The 13315-nt window shown below is 35.4% G+C and overlaps 2 protein-coding genes across 4 annotated transcripts; both read left to right on the forward strand.

Moving 5' to 3' along the window:
- The first annotated feature begins 5204 nt into the window (after positions 1-5204).
- LOC137726160 (uncharacterized) lies at positions 5205-9553 on the forward strand. 3 transcript variants are annotated; one of them, XM_088694610.1, is made up of 7 exons: positions 5205-5441; positions 6132-6283; positions 6854-6994; positions 7530-7670; positions 7802-7945; positions 8082-8308; positions 8440-9553. In XM_088694610.1, exons 2-7 carry the CDS (start codon positions 6157-6159, stop codon positions 9241-9243), a joined length of 1584 nt encoding a protein of 527 aa, XP_088550736.1. In that variant the 5' UTR covers positions 5205-5441; positions 6132-6156; the 3' UTR covers positions 9244-9553. The 3 variants fall into 3 exon arrangements, with proteins under 3 accessions (XP_088550736.1, XP_068321141.2, XP_088550737.1); XM_068465040.2 differs by having other exon boundaries at positions 5254-5336; XM_088694611.1 differs by lacking the exon at positions 5205-5441 and adding an exon at positions 5559-5666.
- A 1202-nt stretch (positions 9554-10755) lies between these two features.
- Positions 10756-13315, forward strand: LOC137725756 (GCIP-interacting family protein). Its single transcript, XM_068464537.2, has 5 exons — positions 10756-10930; positions 11361-11672; positions 11789-12029; positions 12647-12783; positions 12872-13315. Exons 2-5 carry the CDS (start codon positions 11400-11402, stop codon positions 13097-13099), a joined length of 879 nt encoding a protein of 292 aa, XP_068320638.1. The 5' UTR covers positions 10756-10930; positions 11361-11399; the 3' UTR covers positions 13100-13315.

Here is a 13315-nt window from a genome sequence, read left to right on the forward strand (position 1 = left end):
TTTACTGGAATTTTAAGCGTTTTACAAAATTTACTTGAAAGTGCTCATTCCCAAAGCACTAAAAATTGTTTAATTATAATTTAGAAACACTTTAAAACTTTTTTTGTGAACTTTTTTTTATCTCTTTTTAGAAGCATTTTAATTTGTTAAAAGAAGTCTCAAACGAGTTCTTTTAAAATAAAACGACATAGTGAGATATTTTAGATAAAAAAAAAAAAAAAAATCTAAAATGTTATATTTGAGTTGGAAATTATGGGAAAGGCAAATCGCATGACCTGATTTGGCGTTTAGAACCCTAACTACCTCACCTAGTCTTTTATTCGTTTGGCTTCAGGATATTGTTTCGTGTTTCAACTACCTTTACTACTGGGAACTTGGAAGTTTCAACCGAAAACAGAAACAAGCAATATCACAAGGAAGTGCCATCTGGTGTAAGATTAGGGCTCGTGACTTGTCTCCCGTTTAGATGAAATGGCCGGTTAACAGCCCACCACATACAGGTTATTAACAAAATGAAAGTTACTTAAAAGGTATTCTCCATCATTAATTTGATAACTATATAATTATGCATGGTACAGGCCCTTAATTTCATTGGGTATAGATGTATGTTGAAATCACACTAGGATGTCACTAGTTTTGTTAGTATTAGCAAGCTCTTGTTGAAATCACGCTAGGATGTCACTAGTTCTGGGTGATGATTTTTACACAATCCATTTTATCTCTTACGTACTATTTTAATTATTTAATAATATATTAGGATGTATGTGAGGTAAAATAGTGCGAAAATCATCATCTTATATGCTATTACATCAAAAGCTATTAAATAATTGAAAGAATGTGTGAAGCAAAATATCACCACCCTTATCCATTTAGTGAACTTTGCTAGTACTAACAAAACTAGTGACATCTTACGAAAAGATGAACTTAAGAGTTGTGCTAATGGTACTCATGCGTATATGAGCAAATTGTTGATAAAGCATCATGCCTTTATGATTTATCGCTATTACATTACAATACATGTATGTGTTTGGGAAACAAATAAAAATCAGGCTTATTAAAGGGCTAAATGATTTTTATTTATCAAAAACGTGCAAACGGGCTTCGTTTGTGTAGATTACATTATGTACGTGAAGTAAAAATTGAACAGCGTATCCAACAGTGGCACACATACCCTGTCGGTTGTTAGTATTAGCAAGCTCTTAATGATACTTTAACTCGCGCTAACACATTCTCTGTCGGTTGACAGCATTTCCAACAGTGGCACACCACAATCCTCTTTCACTCAAGCCTCTTCGTGTAGAGATGACAATTCTAACCGTTAAACTCCATAATCGTGGATAACTGTCCGAACAGATTGGATTTGGATATGAAAATTCGGGTATGATATGGATATGGGGAAAAACCATGAACTTTATTCGGTTATGGTTTTGGATATAGTTATAGGAGTCTCCAATCTGTATCCGTTCCCGAATCCGACCCGAATATATAATATAATTTTATTCAATTTACCGAATCCTCCCTATACTAATTCATTATGCATGCATCAAACCCTATACTATCTTTATAATGCACCAAACATCATGCATGAGGCATACCAACAACCTCATCAATTCAATACTCTTATTGTTATACTCAACCAAATTAATTCATTGAATCATTTTATATATCAATTATCAAATATTACAAGTTTATCAAATTCATCTCTCTTCAAGAGTCTTACTATTAAGAAATTGGTGCATGTTATCATGAACAACTTCAAATATATTGTTAGTTTTTTGTAATTGGATGTTGCTATTTAATGAAGGAATTAGTATCTACTAAAATTTATAATGCGTCAATTGGATAAATATAATTTTTTTTTTTGGTTTTTTGACGAAGATGGATATAATCGATAACCGATTGAAAATCCGTTACCCGGTGGATATGGTTATGGATAATTCCCGATAGTTAATTTGCGGTTATGTATATGATTAATTTTCGTGGTTATGGGGATGAATTTAGCATTTCCGTCCCCAAACCGAACCGTTGCCATCTCTATCTTCGTGGCACTGAAAAGCAAAAAAAAAAATGGTAATAAAGAAATTCAAGGCACATAGTTTGTTGAGACGATTTAATAGGCTCGTTTTGAGTCTTAAGATTCGAGTCTTTGTAATTGAGACGATTTAATAGGCTCGTTTTGAGTCCCGAGTCTTTGTATTGAAAAATAAAATAATTGACTCAAAATTCATTTTTGAGGTTTAATAATTTGGTTGTGTGCATTGAAAAACTCAAATCTCATTTTTTTTTGGTTGAATAACAGTTTTTTTAGTAATGTTAGAGAGACTAAATTTTGTAAACTAAATGACATGAAAGTTGATGATTGGATTATTACTTAAACGTTGATAAACGTGCTCATTTCCTATTGATAACACATCATTTAGTTTGTAAGTTTAGTCTACAAATTTAATCTCTCTACCATTACCTTTTGTTTTTTGTTTTTTTTTAGTTGACAAAGGCTCCAACTTAGACTCAAATCTCATATTGAAACCCAAACATGGGTCTTACTTTATCTTTGAGTTTTAAGTCTCACGTGCATTAAAAATGTTTTGTTTTCTATTTGAACTCCAATATAAGATTTGAATCCTTGCATTGGAGATGTTGCAGGAGAAACTGAACTCTCTGAATTATTGACCGTGACATTAATTTTCTGTTCTTCTGTTTATTGGCAGAGAAGCGATCATGTAACAGTGTTGGAAAAATCAATTGGGATCTTATTATTTATTTCCTCACCTAAGTATAGCGGTCCAATATTCTACTCGTCGACATTAAAATGCAAGAAAAATAAATTAAAAGTTTTTATAATTAACCACATGTTCCTACCATTTCTGTGGAGCGAAGAAAAAAGGGTTGGTAAAATGATGACTTTACTGCAAATTAATTGAGCCAGAGGTAGATGAGATGATGTACAAAGTTGACAAAATTGAGCTTCTAGAGGCGAGGTGTATTGTGTACAAAATACAACTAGCTAGATTGAGCTTCTAGAACTAGTTTGTGTATTCTAACTTATGTCCTAATTAAACGAAATTGAATTCTAATGACCAGAGGATGACCTACGCAACTTGACCTTATATCAATTTTTGAATGACAGGGCTATAAAGGGATTTCTATTTTTTTCAAAAAAAAAAAAAAAAAAGGGACTAGTTGCGGGGTTCATTGTATAATCTTCATGCATGGATCAACTTTAACGATCTGAATTTTTTTTTTTTTTTTTTTTTTTTTTTTTAATCTTCATGCATGGATCAACTTTACAAAAAATCAATTCAATCCAAAACCATTTACTCATTTGATTGTCACGGTAAAATTCCAATATTTCTTAAATTATAGTGTTCGTCAATCTCTTTAAACTCAATTAGATGCTTCAAATATTTCCGATTTGACTAATATTTTACAAAAATGATCTATAAAATACAACTTGAAAATTAAACTGTTTGATTGTTAAAGTTCTATGTAAATTGAGCCCATAACCATTCTCCAACTTTACCAGAAAATAAGATCAATTTAGGTAAAAGGTCGGAAAATAAAATACAGGGGCTTATGTTAATGTGCGTTGATGTTGATGACTCCGTCAAATCGAATTGTTATGATCAAAGGCCGATGCTTCTAGGCGTATTCGTTTTTTATTAATGAAATACTTAAGATAACTTGAAATCACTTCTACCTTCGTTTAGGGGAATTTTTTGTTGTAGAAAGACTGGAATTTAAAATCTTCCACTGCACGAATTTTTTTTTAATAAACGAAGTCATCGAACATTAAAAAATGAAAAAAATATAATACAAGCGTATACATGTTTTAAACAGTTGGTCAATAACAAAATTTCTATATTGACCAAAATATCTAGAACAAAGTTGCACATGTGATGTGAAACATGAGAACTTGACAAGTATTGTCACGTCCCGGTCAGGACTCCATTACATTTCGAGTTCGATTCTACCGTAACACGATATTATCCGTTTTGAGTCCCTATCACACCCTCACAATTTTTCTTTGGACCCCTACCACACCCTCACAATTTTGTTTTTAGGAACTCACACGAAAACTTCTTAGTGGGTTACATATCATGGGAATGCTCTCGCCCGAACTCGCTTAACTTCGGAGTTCCAATGGAACCCGAAGTCAGTAAGCTCTCAAAAGGCCTCGTGCTAGGTAGAGATGAGAATATACATATAAGGCATTATAGGATCCACTCCCTTGGACGATATGAGATGTTACAAGTATGCCAAAATATACAAATACAAAAAAAAAAAAAAAAAAAAATACCATTACTTGAAATATTTAATTGTCTTTGAATTTTTCTTTTGGGGTGTTATTTTTGTATTTGAATTAGGGAACCAAAATCCAATAGTATCTTAATAAAATAAAATAAAAAATCTAACGGGATTATACACAAACTTTACCTTAATTATTAGGGACGGAAACAAATACCTTACTCAAATTAAAATTTTATGACCCAAATTCAGTTTGTACATATTGCCTCTGATCATTATAAATTTTATCAAACTCATTATGTGTCGTTTTAAACACTTTGGTCAATTGAAAAAGTTCCAAAACAAAATTAAAAAATTTGTATATACGATGTGGATGTATACCTTATAAAATTATATTGATACATTACAAAAGTGTTTCCAAAGAAATAAGGATAATTGATTGTTTAATAATTTTACAACATCTAAGTGCCGAACTATTTGACCTAAGAAAATGGCGGGTTTACAACGATGAACTTGTGTCTATTAATGTGATATGACGAGTGAGTGTCTTATTCGTTTGGGGATTCAAATTTAATTTTTAGTTATTTAAAAAATTGCCCTAAAATGTAAATATAAATAAAAAGCATTGCCTACCAAGGCTTAAAAATGAAAATCCTTTTAAGGACCGCATTTTGGTCATTGATTTTACATAAGCATACCCTTACTTCTCACATATTCTTTATTAATTTCTGTCTTTAATATTTTTTAATTTATCTGATCCGACAGCTGAAAAAAAAAAAAATGTGACAAATAAAAAATAATATGTAGATGTCACAACCCTTTTACCTCCACAAAAGTGGTGGGCTATAATTATAGTAGTAGGAACCACAAGAGCGTCAGCCAGATCGTCACCAAAAGTGCCTTCGTGAAAGAAAAGGTCGCACATGCATTTGTCTCGTGAGGACTGCCTACTAATCAACGTGGAAAACCCAAACGTTTTGACATTGGAAGAGCTGTGAATTTTTTTCGGCTTATTTATTTGCTTTCAAGAAAAAAAAAAAAAGGCTTATTAGTCATCGCCATGGTCAAAACAAGAGAGCTCTTCCCCTAACGTTAGTCCTTTTTTCTGCGCTTCACACATAAATCGCTTCCTTTTATCTTGTTGAATCGCCAGACGGTCAAAAGCAGAAAACCCAGAAAACCCAATTGAATTCAAGGTCTTTTCTCTCAATCTGGCCCGTAAAAATTTTGTTTTGGTTGTTGTTTTTGTTGGTTTTGGTGGTTTTTTGATGTTTGTGTTCATGGGAGTCTGTTAAAAAGGTTGAAATTTGTATGCTTATGAATGATGTTATGGTTGGTGATGACAAAGTTTGGGAAATGGTGTGTGCATGTTCTTGTTTTTGAAGATTGCTTCTCATACTCTGTTTGGTTGCTGAGAAAAGGTGGGGAAGTCCAATGGGATTGAGTTTCTGTTGTGATTTCAGTTTTTGGGTTTTCTTATCATGTGAAAAGATTACCATGGCAGCTTAGCTAACTGGTTGAATTGAATTGAACTGAATTGCATGGTGCACTTTGATATTCTTGTTAGCTTTATTTGCTATTTGCCTGATTGTGAAAGGTTCAACTTTTTAGGTTTCTTTTTCTATGTTTTATCATCAACCAAATGAAAATTTATTGAAGTTGCAAGAGTTTCTGAGAGTTCATTTTCATGGTTTATTAAAAAAAAAATTAAAAAAAAAACTTTTTTATTGGTTTGAAAAGAATTATTGGATTTCAGTTTTATGCTCAGCTGATTATTCCCAAGTTCTTGAGGAAAGTTTGTTAATTTGGAAAAAATAAATTTCAGAACCTTCTATGTCTCTGGTTAATAAAAATTCAAAATTGTTTAATGGAGTTATGATTTGCAGGGTTGTAGGTGATCTCAATAAAGAGATGTCTCTGATCGGAAAAATACACCCCGAATGTGTTGATGTAGTCAATCCCTACCATGAATGCACTGAAATTTGCCTGAGAAAGATTGCTGAAGGGAAGGGCCGAAAGGTGACGAAAAAGAAATCAGGTTTGTGTTATTGTTCTGTTCTTAACATGTATTCTCTTAGTCCCTGCCCAAAAAACATCACCAAACTGATTACTAATCTGGTTCAGGAATTATTTGAGCACTTTAGTTTACTTTTATTTAACCGCAATTAAAAAATGCTTTCGTACTTTCGAGATCAAAGCATTTGTTTTCAATATGAATTCTGACTGGTTTGTTGCAAAATGTGAACGCCCATGTTTTCGCAGGCATTTCATGTTATTGCTTATTGCTCATATCTTTACTGCTTGGATTATCTGGTCTGTGTTTTGTGTTAAGTGATTGGCAATTGTTCATTCATATAATTCTATTAAATTTGAATTGCTTGCGGCTCTCTTTCAAAATCTATCCATGAAGATGTGTCTTTCTGTCTTGATTGATTAGAAAATAGCATGGCCTTACGAGGTGTAGTGAATTATTGGTTCGAGATTGTTTTCTTGCCTTGGATTATTGGTTTTGAGAAGTTTCTTCTTCAAGGGTCTTTTCTTTTAAGCATTTTCTGAGTATAAGTTGGAGATTTTAGATTTTTTTTCTCATTTCGTTTCTTTTCCAAAGATATTGGCAGCAGTTTTAAATATGGTGAGCACAAAAAAAGGGGGGCTGAAGAGAAAAGAGCATCCAATCCTTACCATGACCCTGAATTCTTCCGCCAAAGAGCCGTTGGTGCCGAACCTCGTGGGGGCAAAAAAGAATCAGGTTTTTCCCTGCTTTCGTGTGGTGACTTCTCAATAGACTGTTAAGTTATATGTACATTTTCCCTTTTCTGAACTGCAACAATAGAAAAGCTAGATAGAGTAGCAAGCTGCAAATGATTCCATATGTCAAACCAATGTTTTCCATTTGACAACAATTAGATGCTCTTCCCAAGTAACATATTTTTGTTTCACCATCGCTTCATTTATCCTTTCATGGCATTGCCATTCTTAATGGTGCGGAAAACCGACAGCACTTCATTCCCCTGTCCTAGGAATGCCATCAATTCATAGCCAATCCGCAATGCAATAAGCATAATTTGCTTTCACGCTTGCCTTAAGAATGCCCAAGGTTCTGCACTGGAATACAAATGTTTCATTTGAATTTCTATGAGATCCTGGGCAAGAGAAGCTCTTTTGTGGTTGTGCAGGGAATAACCGGAATGTGAATTTATTCATTCCCCTTGCACTGGCCATGCACATGATACTCATGGACTGTAATCCCGGTTCACCTTTTTAATGGTCTGCTTGAATGGCAGGTTCAATAGTTGATATTCCTATATTGGGCAAACAAAGGGAGGGATCCCGACCAAAGACCCCTCAGGAGCTTGTCCAAAGTGTGATTTATCATTTAGATGCTCAGTCATCTCCATCAAAGGAAAATGTGAGATTAGAGAACGGTAAGCGTAAATCTCCCTTCACCTGACCGATAGTGAATGTGTTTATTCATTTCCTCTTTCCCCTGCCATACTCATGGGTGCAGATGTAATCACACTTCTTTTTCCTAATTTATGGTGTGTTTTAACTGCAGGCTGTGTCCTTGATGATCCTATACTCGGCGGAAGGAAGCAGGGATCTCAGCCAAAGCCCTCTGAAGAGCTTAAGAATGCAACTGGTCGAGGTGTAATTTATCCCTCTGATTCTCGATCTGAAGAAATAGTGCAAGTAGAAAATGGTGAGCATAAATCTTCTTCTACCTGAGATTGTGGATTTATTTATTCAGTCCTCTTCCACCTCCCATGTAGACGTACACATGGATGGTGACGTATTCATGCTATTATTTCATAACATCTGGTCCGCTTTAATTGCAGGCTCCGTGTTTGATGATCCTATATTTGGCAGACAAAGGCCTGGTTCCAGACCAAAGCGCCCTGAAGAGCTTGACAATGTATCCGGTGAAATTAAGGAAGAGGTTAAAATAGGGAATGGTGAGCATAAATCTTATTCTCCACCGTCTGCTGAAGTAAAAGATGCTTCATTCAACAAGGATCAAGTTCCGTCTTCTCTATTAGTGCCACCATCTGGAATTATCACAATGGTGTGCTCTTTCTCCACCCCATCTCTCACACAATTTCTTTACTAATTCTGTTTTTATTTTATTTTATTATTATTATTATTTTTTTTTGTATCACTTTGACTCCTTTCTTATGCTATCTCTCCCTCTGACAGCCTCAAAATCCCAAACACCCTCGAGAGAATGGTACTACTTACGTCGCTAGTGAACCACCCAGTAATGGGGAAGACAAGGAAAATATTAATCATTCACCTGGAGTTGATTCAAATCATACTGTCAGCAATGTAGGAGAAGGCTCTACTGGATCAGCTTTCGACTCAAGATTTAGTTTCTCAGGTACTGTCCATGCTTTTGAAGATAGTGATGATGACGATACACGATCTGTTATTTCTGATGCCAGTGTCTCTGTGGGAAAATACCGTGTGAAGGGAAGTTTCTCTTCCATTCTCCAGTCAATCATGGAAAAATATGGTGATATAGCCGCAAGCTGTCAATTGGAATCAGTTGCCATGCGCTCTTATTATCTCGAGTGTGTATGTTATATAGTCCAAGAGTTGAAGCGAACGCCAATTAAGGAGCTGACAAAGCCTAAAGTCAAACAAATGTTATCTATGGTTAAGGATGTAGAATCTTCGGGAATGGATGTTGGTTGGCTCCGCTTTCTGATCAACGAATGTGCAGAATCCATTGAACTCCTCGCTCAGCATCAAGCATTCGAAGTAGCAAAGGCAAACTGCGACCGTGATTTAGAATCCACAAGGAAAGAACTTGAACCGCAAATTGAGGCTCTGGTTCTGAAAGAAAAGGAGGTTGTCAATGCCAAGAAGCAAGTTGCTGAAATGAAAGCCCTCCTGCGGGAGCTCGAGCTTAAATCTTCCGTCTTGAGTGACAGTGTTAGTAACATGAAGTCCAAGGTCGAAAATCTTCCGAGTAAACCGTTGTTGGACAAAGTCTTGTGAAGCAAGCAACTGCAACCTGTAATATGAAGGTAATATATAAAATGTTATGAAGGTTGAAACGATAGTCTGGTACATCCTTTTATGTTTGTAGCTATGAAGTAAATGTAGGATGTATCGTGTCGGTTTCGCTATCTGGTACTTGTACTAAAAATGATTTGAGGATTCTGGGGTTGTAGAACCCTACTGACTCGGTGATTTGAGAATCATGTCACTTATATTTTTTATTTTTTTATTTTTTTTGCTTCATATATATGAACACAAGAAAGCTAGAAGAAAGTAGTTGAAAAATAAATGATTTAAAGTTTACGTAGTTCTTGTACTTGTGCATGATGTTTACTGTTTATATCGTCTTGATTAGAGCATCTCTAAAGGAGGAGTCAAACAATCCACATCAACAATTACGGTAAAGGAAGACATCATTAGTGTTTTTCAACCGAAATGCTAATCTTATGTGGCATTATGTGGATTGACAACAAAGGTTGTTGGTGACAGCAATTTCAAATATATTTTTATAATTAATGTGCTTTTCATTATTTTTATTATGGTTTTTTGTTTTAAAAATACTTATTACAATTATGAAAAATAAATAATGCAATAAATAATAGTTTACGTTTAACATATCGAGTGGAAAATAAATTTTTTTTTTTAAAGTCAAAGTGTCACATAAGCCTCTAAAATAAATTTTTATTTTTAAAATTTGACTTATCATTTGGAGATGGTCTTAAACTTCAACCATCTTTTTATGTAGACAATTATGGGAGGAGAGATAATCGAATACAGGATTTCCGATGAGAGTTAAATGGTCTCAACCGCTTTAAATAGCTGTACATATAGAAAGGAGCCGTTGTTAGCATAATGCCCTATAAACTCCTAGGGTTCTTGTTTGTGCTATATTTGACAACTGAAGACCATACTTGTAACACTTTTGTCCCATGGGATTTTAGGCCTTTGGAGGGGGGTTTGATGAAATTTTGGGGGAGAAATCTGATCAGATCATACTTGTAGCAATATTGTCAAATTTATTCTAGGGTTACTTGGATGTGAGATTTGATTTTAGGACGTCGAATTGAAATATTGATACATTTTTGTTAGAAAATTTGTGCGCCGATGGAAAGATTCTTATATGCAGACACTCATTTTACGTCAATTGTTGACATACACAAAGAGGAATTCCTACATTCAGATTCCGAATTGACCCATTTTGGTCGTCAGAATGTGTAGCCTCCTTGTGTCTTAAAGGAGAAGACCTTCTCCGCGAATGCCGGATTAGGGATTGTTAGAAGGAGTAGGACCAAGGTTAGCATAACGACTTAGGGGATGGGTAGGTTATTTTTTATCTGGGTCCGCACAAACACGTGGTCCAATTACCGGACGCCGGAATTTCTCATTTTAGACGTGTGGCGTGGCACGAGCAGCCGTACCTAAAAATTTCTCATGCTGCTGGATTATGGGCTGATTGGGCTAGTTATCACAACCTTTCTATTTTCTTCATGTTGGGCCACTCAGAAAAACAACCACATCGCCGTCCAAATATATAAAAAAGCAAAAAGGAATTTTCTTTTTCTTCGAATCTCATTCGTCCAATTCGCGCGTTAGTCCTAAGCCCTTTGTTCTTCATCCTCTTTCCCCAGTCAAAACCTAAACCTAGAAGCAGTGAGCTCGCCAATCGAATCAAATCTTCGCGCAGGTTCATCCCTTTATCTTCGCAATTTCTTTCAGTTTTGATTTTGCATTGTTCTGTAGGTTGTTGGGTTGAGTCTGATTTGGTTTGGTTGCCGATAATTCGATGAATGTTTAAGCAAAATAAAACAATGACTTTAAAATTGTTCAAATTTTTTCCTTTTGTTTTTTCGAATTAAGTAAATTAGGAAGCTTAATTTTGTAATTCCATCTAGTCCCTTTACTTTTTGTTGATTGTATCTTAGTTTTCTAGAACTTGTAGTATTTATTCGTTCTTGTATCCTTTTCAATTTTCTCGGCTGCCAAACATAGTGATGGTTATGATTTTCTGATTTGTGTTGGTCGGTCTTGCACAAAGCACCGGATTTTTGGGATTTTGTTGGATACTAGAAAGGAACTTCAGGAGCTAGGTTTAATTGGTGGAGTATTGATTTCAGGTAGTAGCAAAGATATAGAAGGTTCGAAGGGCGGAAAATATGTCTGATGAGCAAAGAGTTCACCCGGATTGCAGAAATGCATCCAATCCATACCATGAATGCAGCGAGTATTGCTTTACAGTTATTGCCGAAGCCAAGGCTCGAATGCCTCAAATCCAATCAGATCCTGAAGAACATGCTGATGATGGCGATGCCTATCCTCAAGAACATGCTGATGATGATGATGCCCATCCTCTCGAGGAGAATATGGAAGGAGACTTCCAAAACTTAACAGGGAGGAAGAGAAAATTGGCGGAATTGAGGAAGAAATTGGTAAGGTTTTCTGAAACTTTATGAAGTAGATGGCACTGTCGCAAAGTTGATCAGATATTTAAATAGAAAGCTGTTCCATTCTTTCGTCTATTTATTTAACTGTAACTTTTACATAGGGTGAGGCAAAGAAACAAAATCAAACGGAGATTACGGCCGAAAAGAAAAGACTGGAACCCCGACAAGAGTCCAGGGGAATTTCGAAACAAAAATGGGTTGAAGAGAGGAAGAAAAGAATCGGCAAACTTCTAGATGCCAATGGTTTGGATATGAAAAGTGCATACATGCTAGATACGCAAGAGATGGCAGAGGAAAAATATAAGAAATGGGAAAAGGATCCTGCCCCAGTTGGCTGGGATGGTATGCTCTTCAATTTCTGCTCAGTAATTTATTATTCTTAGTTTTTTGGTTAAAATTTTGGATTTTCTCCTCAGTTCCTTGTTAATACATGTGCTCTTCATGTTCCCTTGTTACAAAACATACTTCTAGCTGTATTTATCAAGTTCAATCTGCTTTTGTTCTCATAGGATTTTAGAGAAAGTTTGTTGATGGAACCTGGAATGGCTTAGGTTAACATTAATGAACAATAGATATGAATATTTAGGGTGTATGGGGAAAGGAAATACCTGCTTAACCAAGGGTTAAGCAAGAGCAAGAGCTAGAGAAGCCTAGATTGATTAACTATTTGTTCGGTTCTATGCTATACATATGCTCTAGTTAATTAGGGTATGTATACTTCCCCTCCAAAAGTTTCGGGTATGCAACTTGACTGAATACTAATTGGGGTATGTACATATTGTATTGTCAACTGTTCACTTTTATGCATGCTTGCACGCACATCACAATTCTTTATTGCCCAGTTGTGGTGCATTAAGACTAAACATTGTAGATAGAAAGATGAACTTGATATCCAATTTTGCTCTTGTAGTTTTATAGATATGTAAATCCAAAATGTGAGCTGACATGTTGTTTGACAGTTTTCAATCAGAAAACTCTGTACAATGCATACAAAAAGCGGACGAAGAACATTGATATTGACTTGGAAGAATACAATAGGATGAAAGAAGCTGATCCGGAGTTCTATCGTGAAGCTTCCAGCCTCCAATATGGGAAGGTATTTTTCTTTTGAGGAAATCTGATGGTTCCTCGTACTCCGGTTGAAATTGGACTCAAACCCCTAAAATTTAATTTTTATGGTGCAGGCTCCAAAGATATCAGAGGATAAACTTGACAAGATGGTGAAGGAACTCAAGGATCGGGAAGAGAAGAAGGCTTCCTTCAGCAGGAGAAGGAGGTTCCACGATGAGAAAGATATTGACTCGATCAATGACCGCAATGAGCATTTCAACAAGAAGATTGAGCGAGCCTTTGGTAAATACACGTTGGAAATCAAAAACAATCTTGAGCGCGGAACTGCATTGCCCGACTAAGGTAAATGTAGCAAAATGCACTGCCTTTTGATGTTTGTCTAATTGTGAAGGTCAACTAGCTGACGGGAACCTATGATTCCCTCGGCTTAGTGCTACTGGCAGCTTCGGTGCCGATGAATTGTAATAATAGAATACATGTTGGAACTAAGGTGAAATGGTTTGTGATATTCAGATTTTGTTCTAGTTGAAGTGGCATAGCAAGTTTTCATGTGGAAA

The sequence above is a fragment of the Pyrus communis genome, chromosome 5 (assembly GCF_041283825.1).
Source record: "Pyrus communis isolate YQ-2024b chromosome 5, ASM4128382v1, whole genome shotgun sequence".
Taxonomy (NCBI): domain Eukaryota; kingdom Viridiplantae; phylum Streptophyta; class Magnoliopsida; order Rosales; family Rosaceae; genus Pyrus; species Pyrus communis.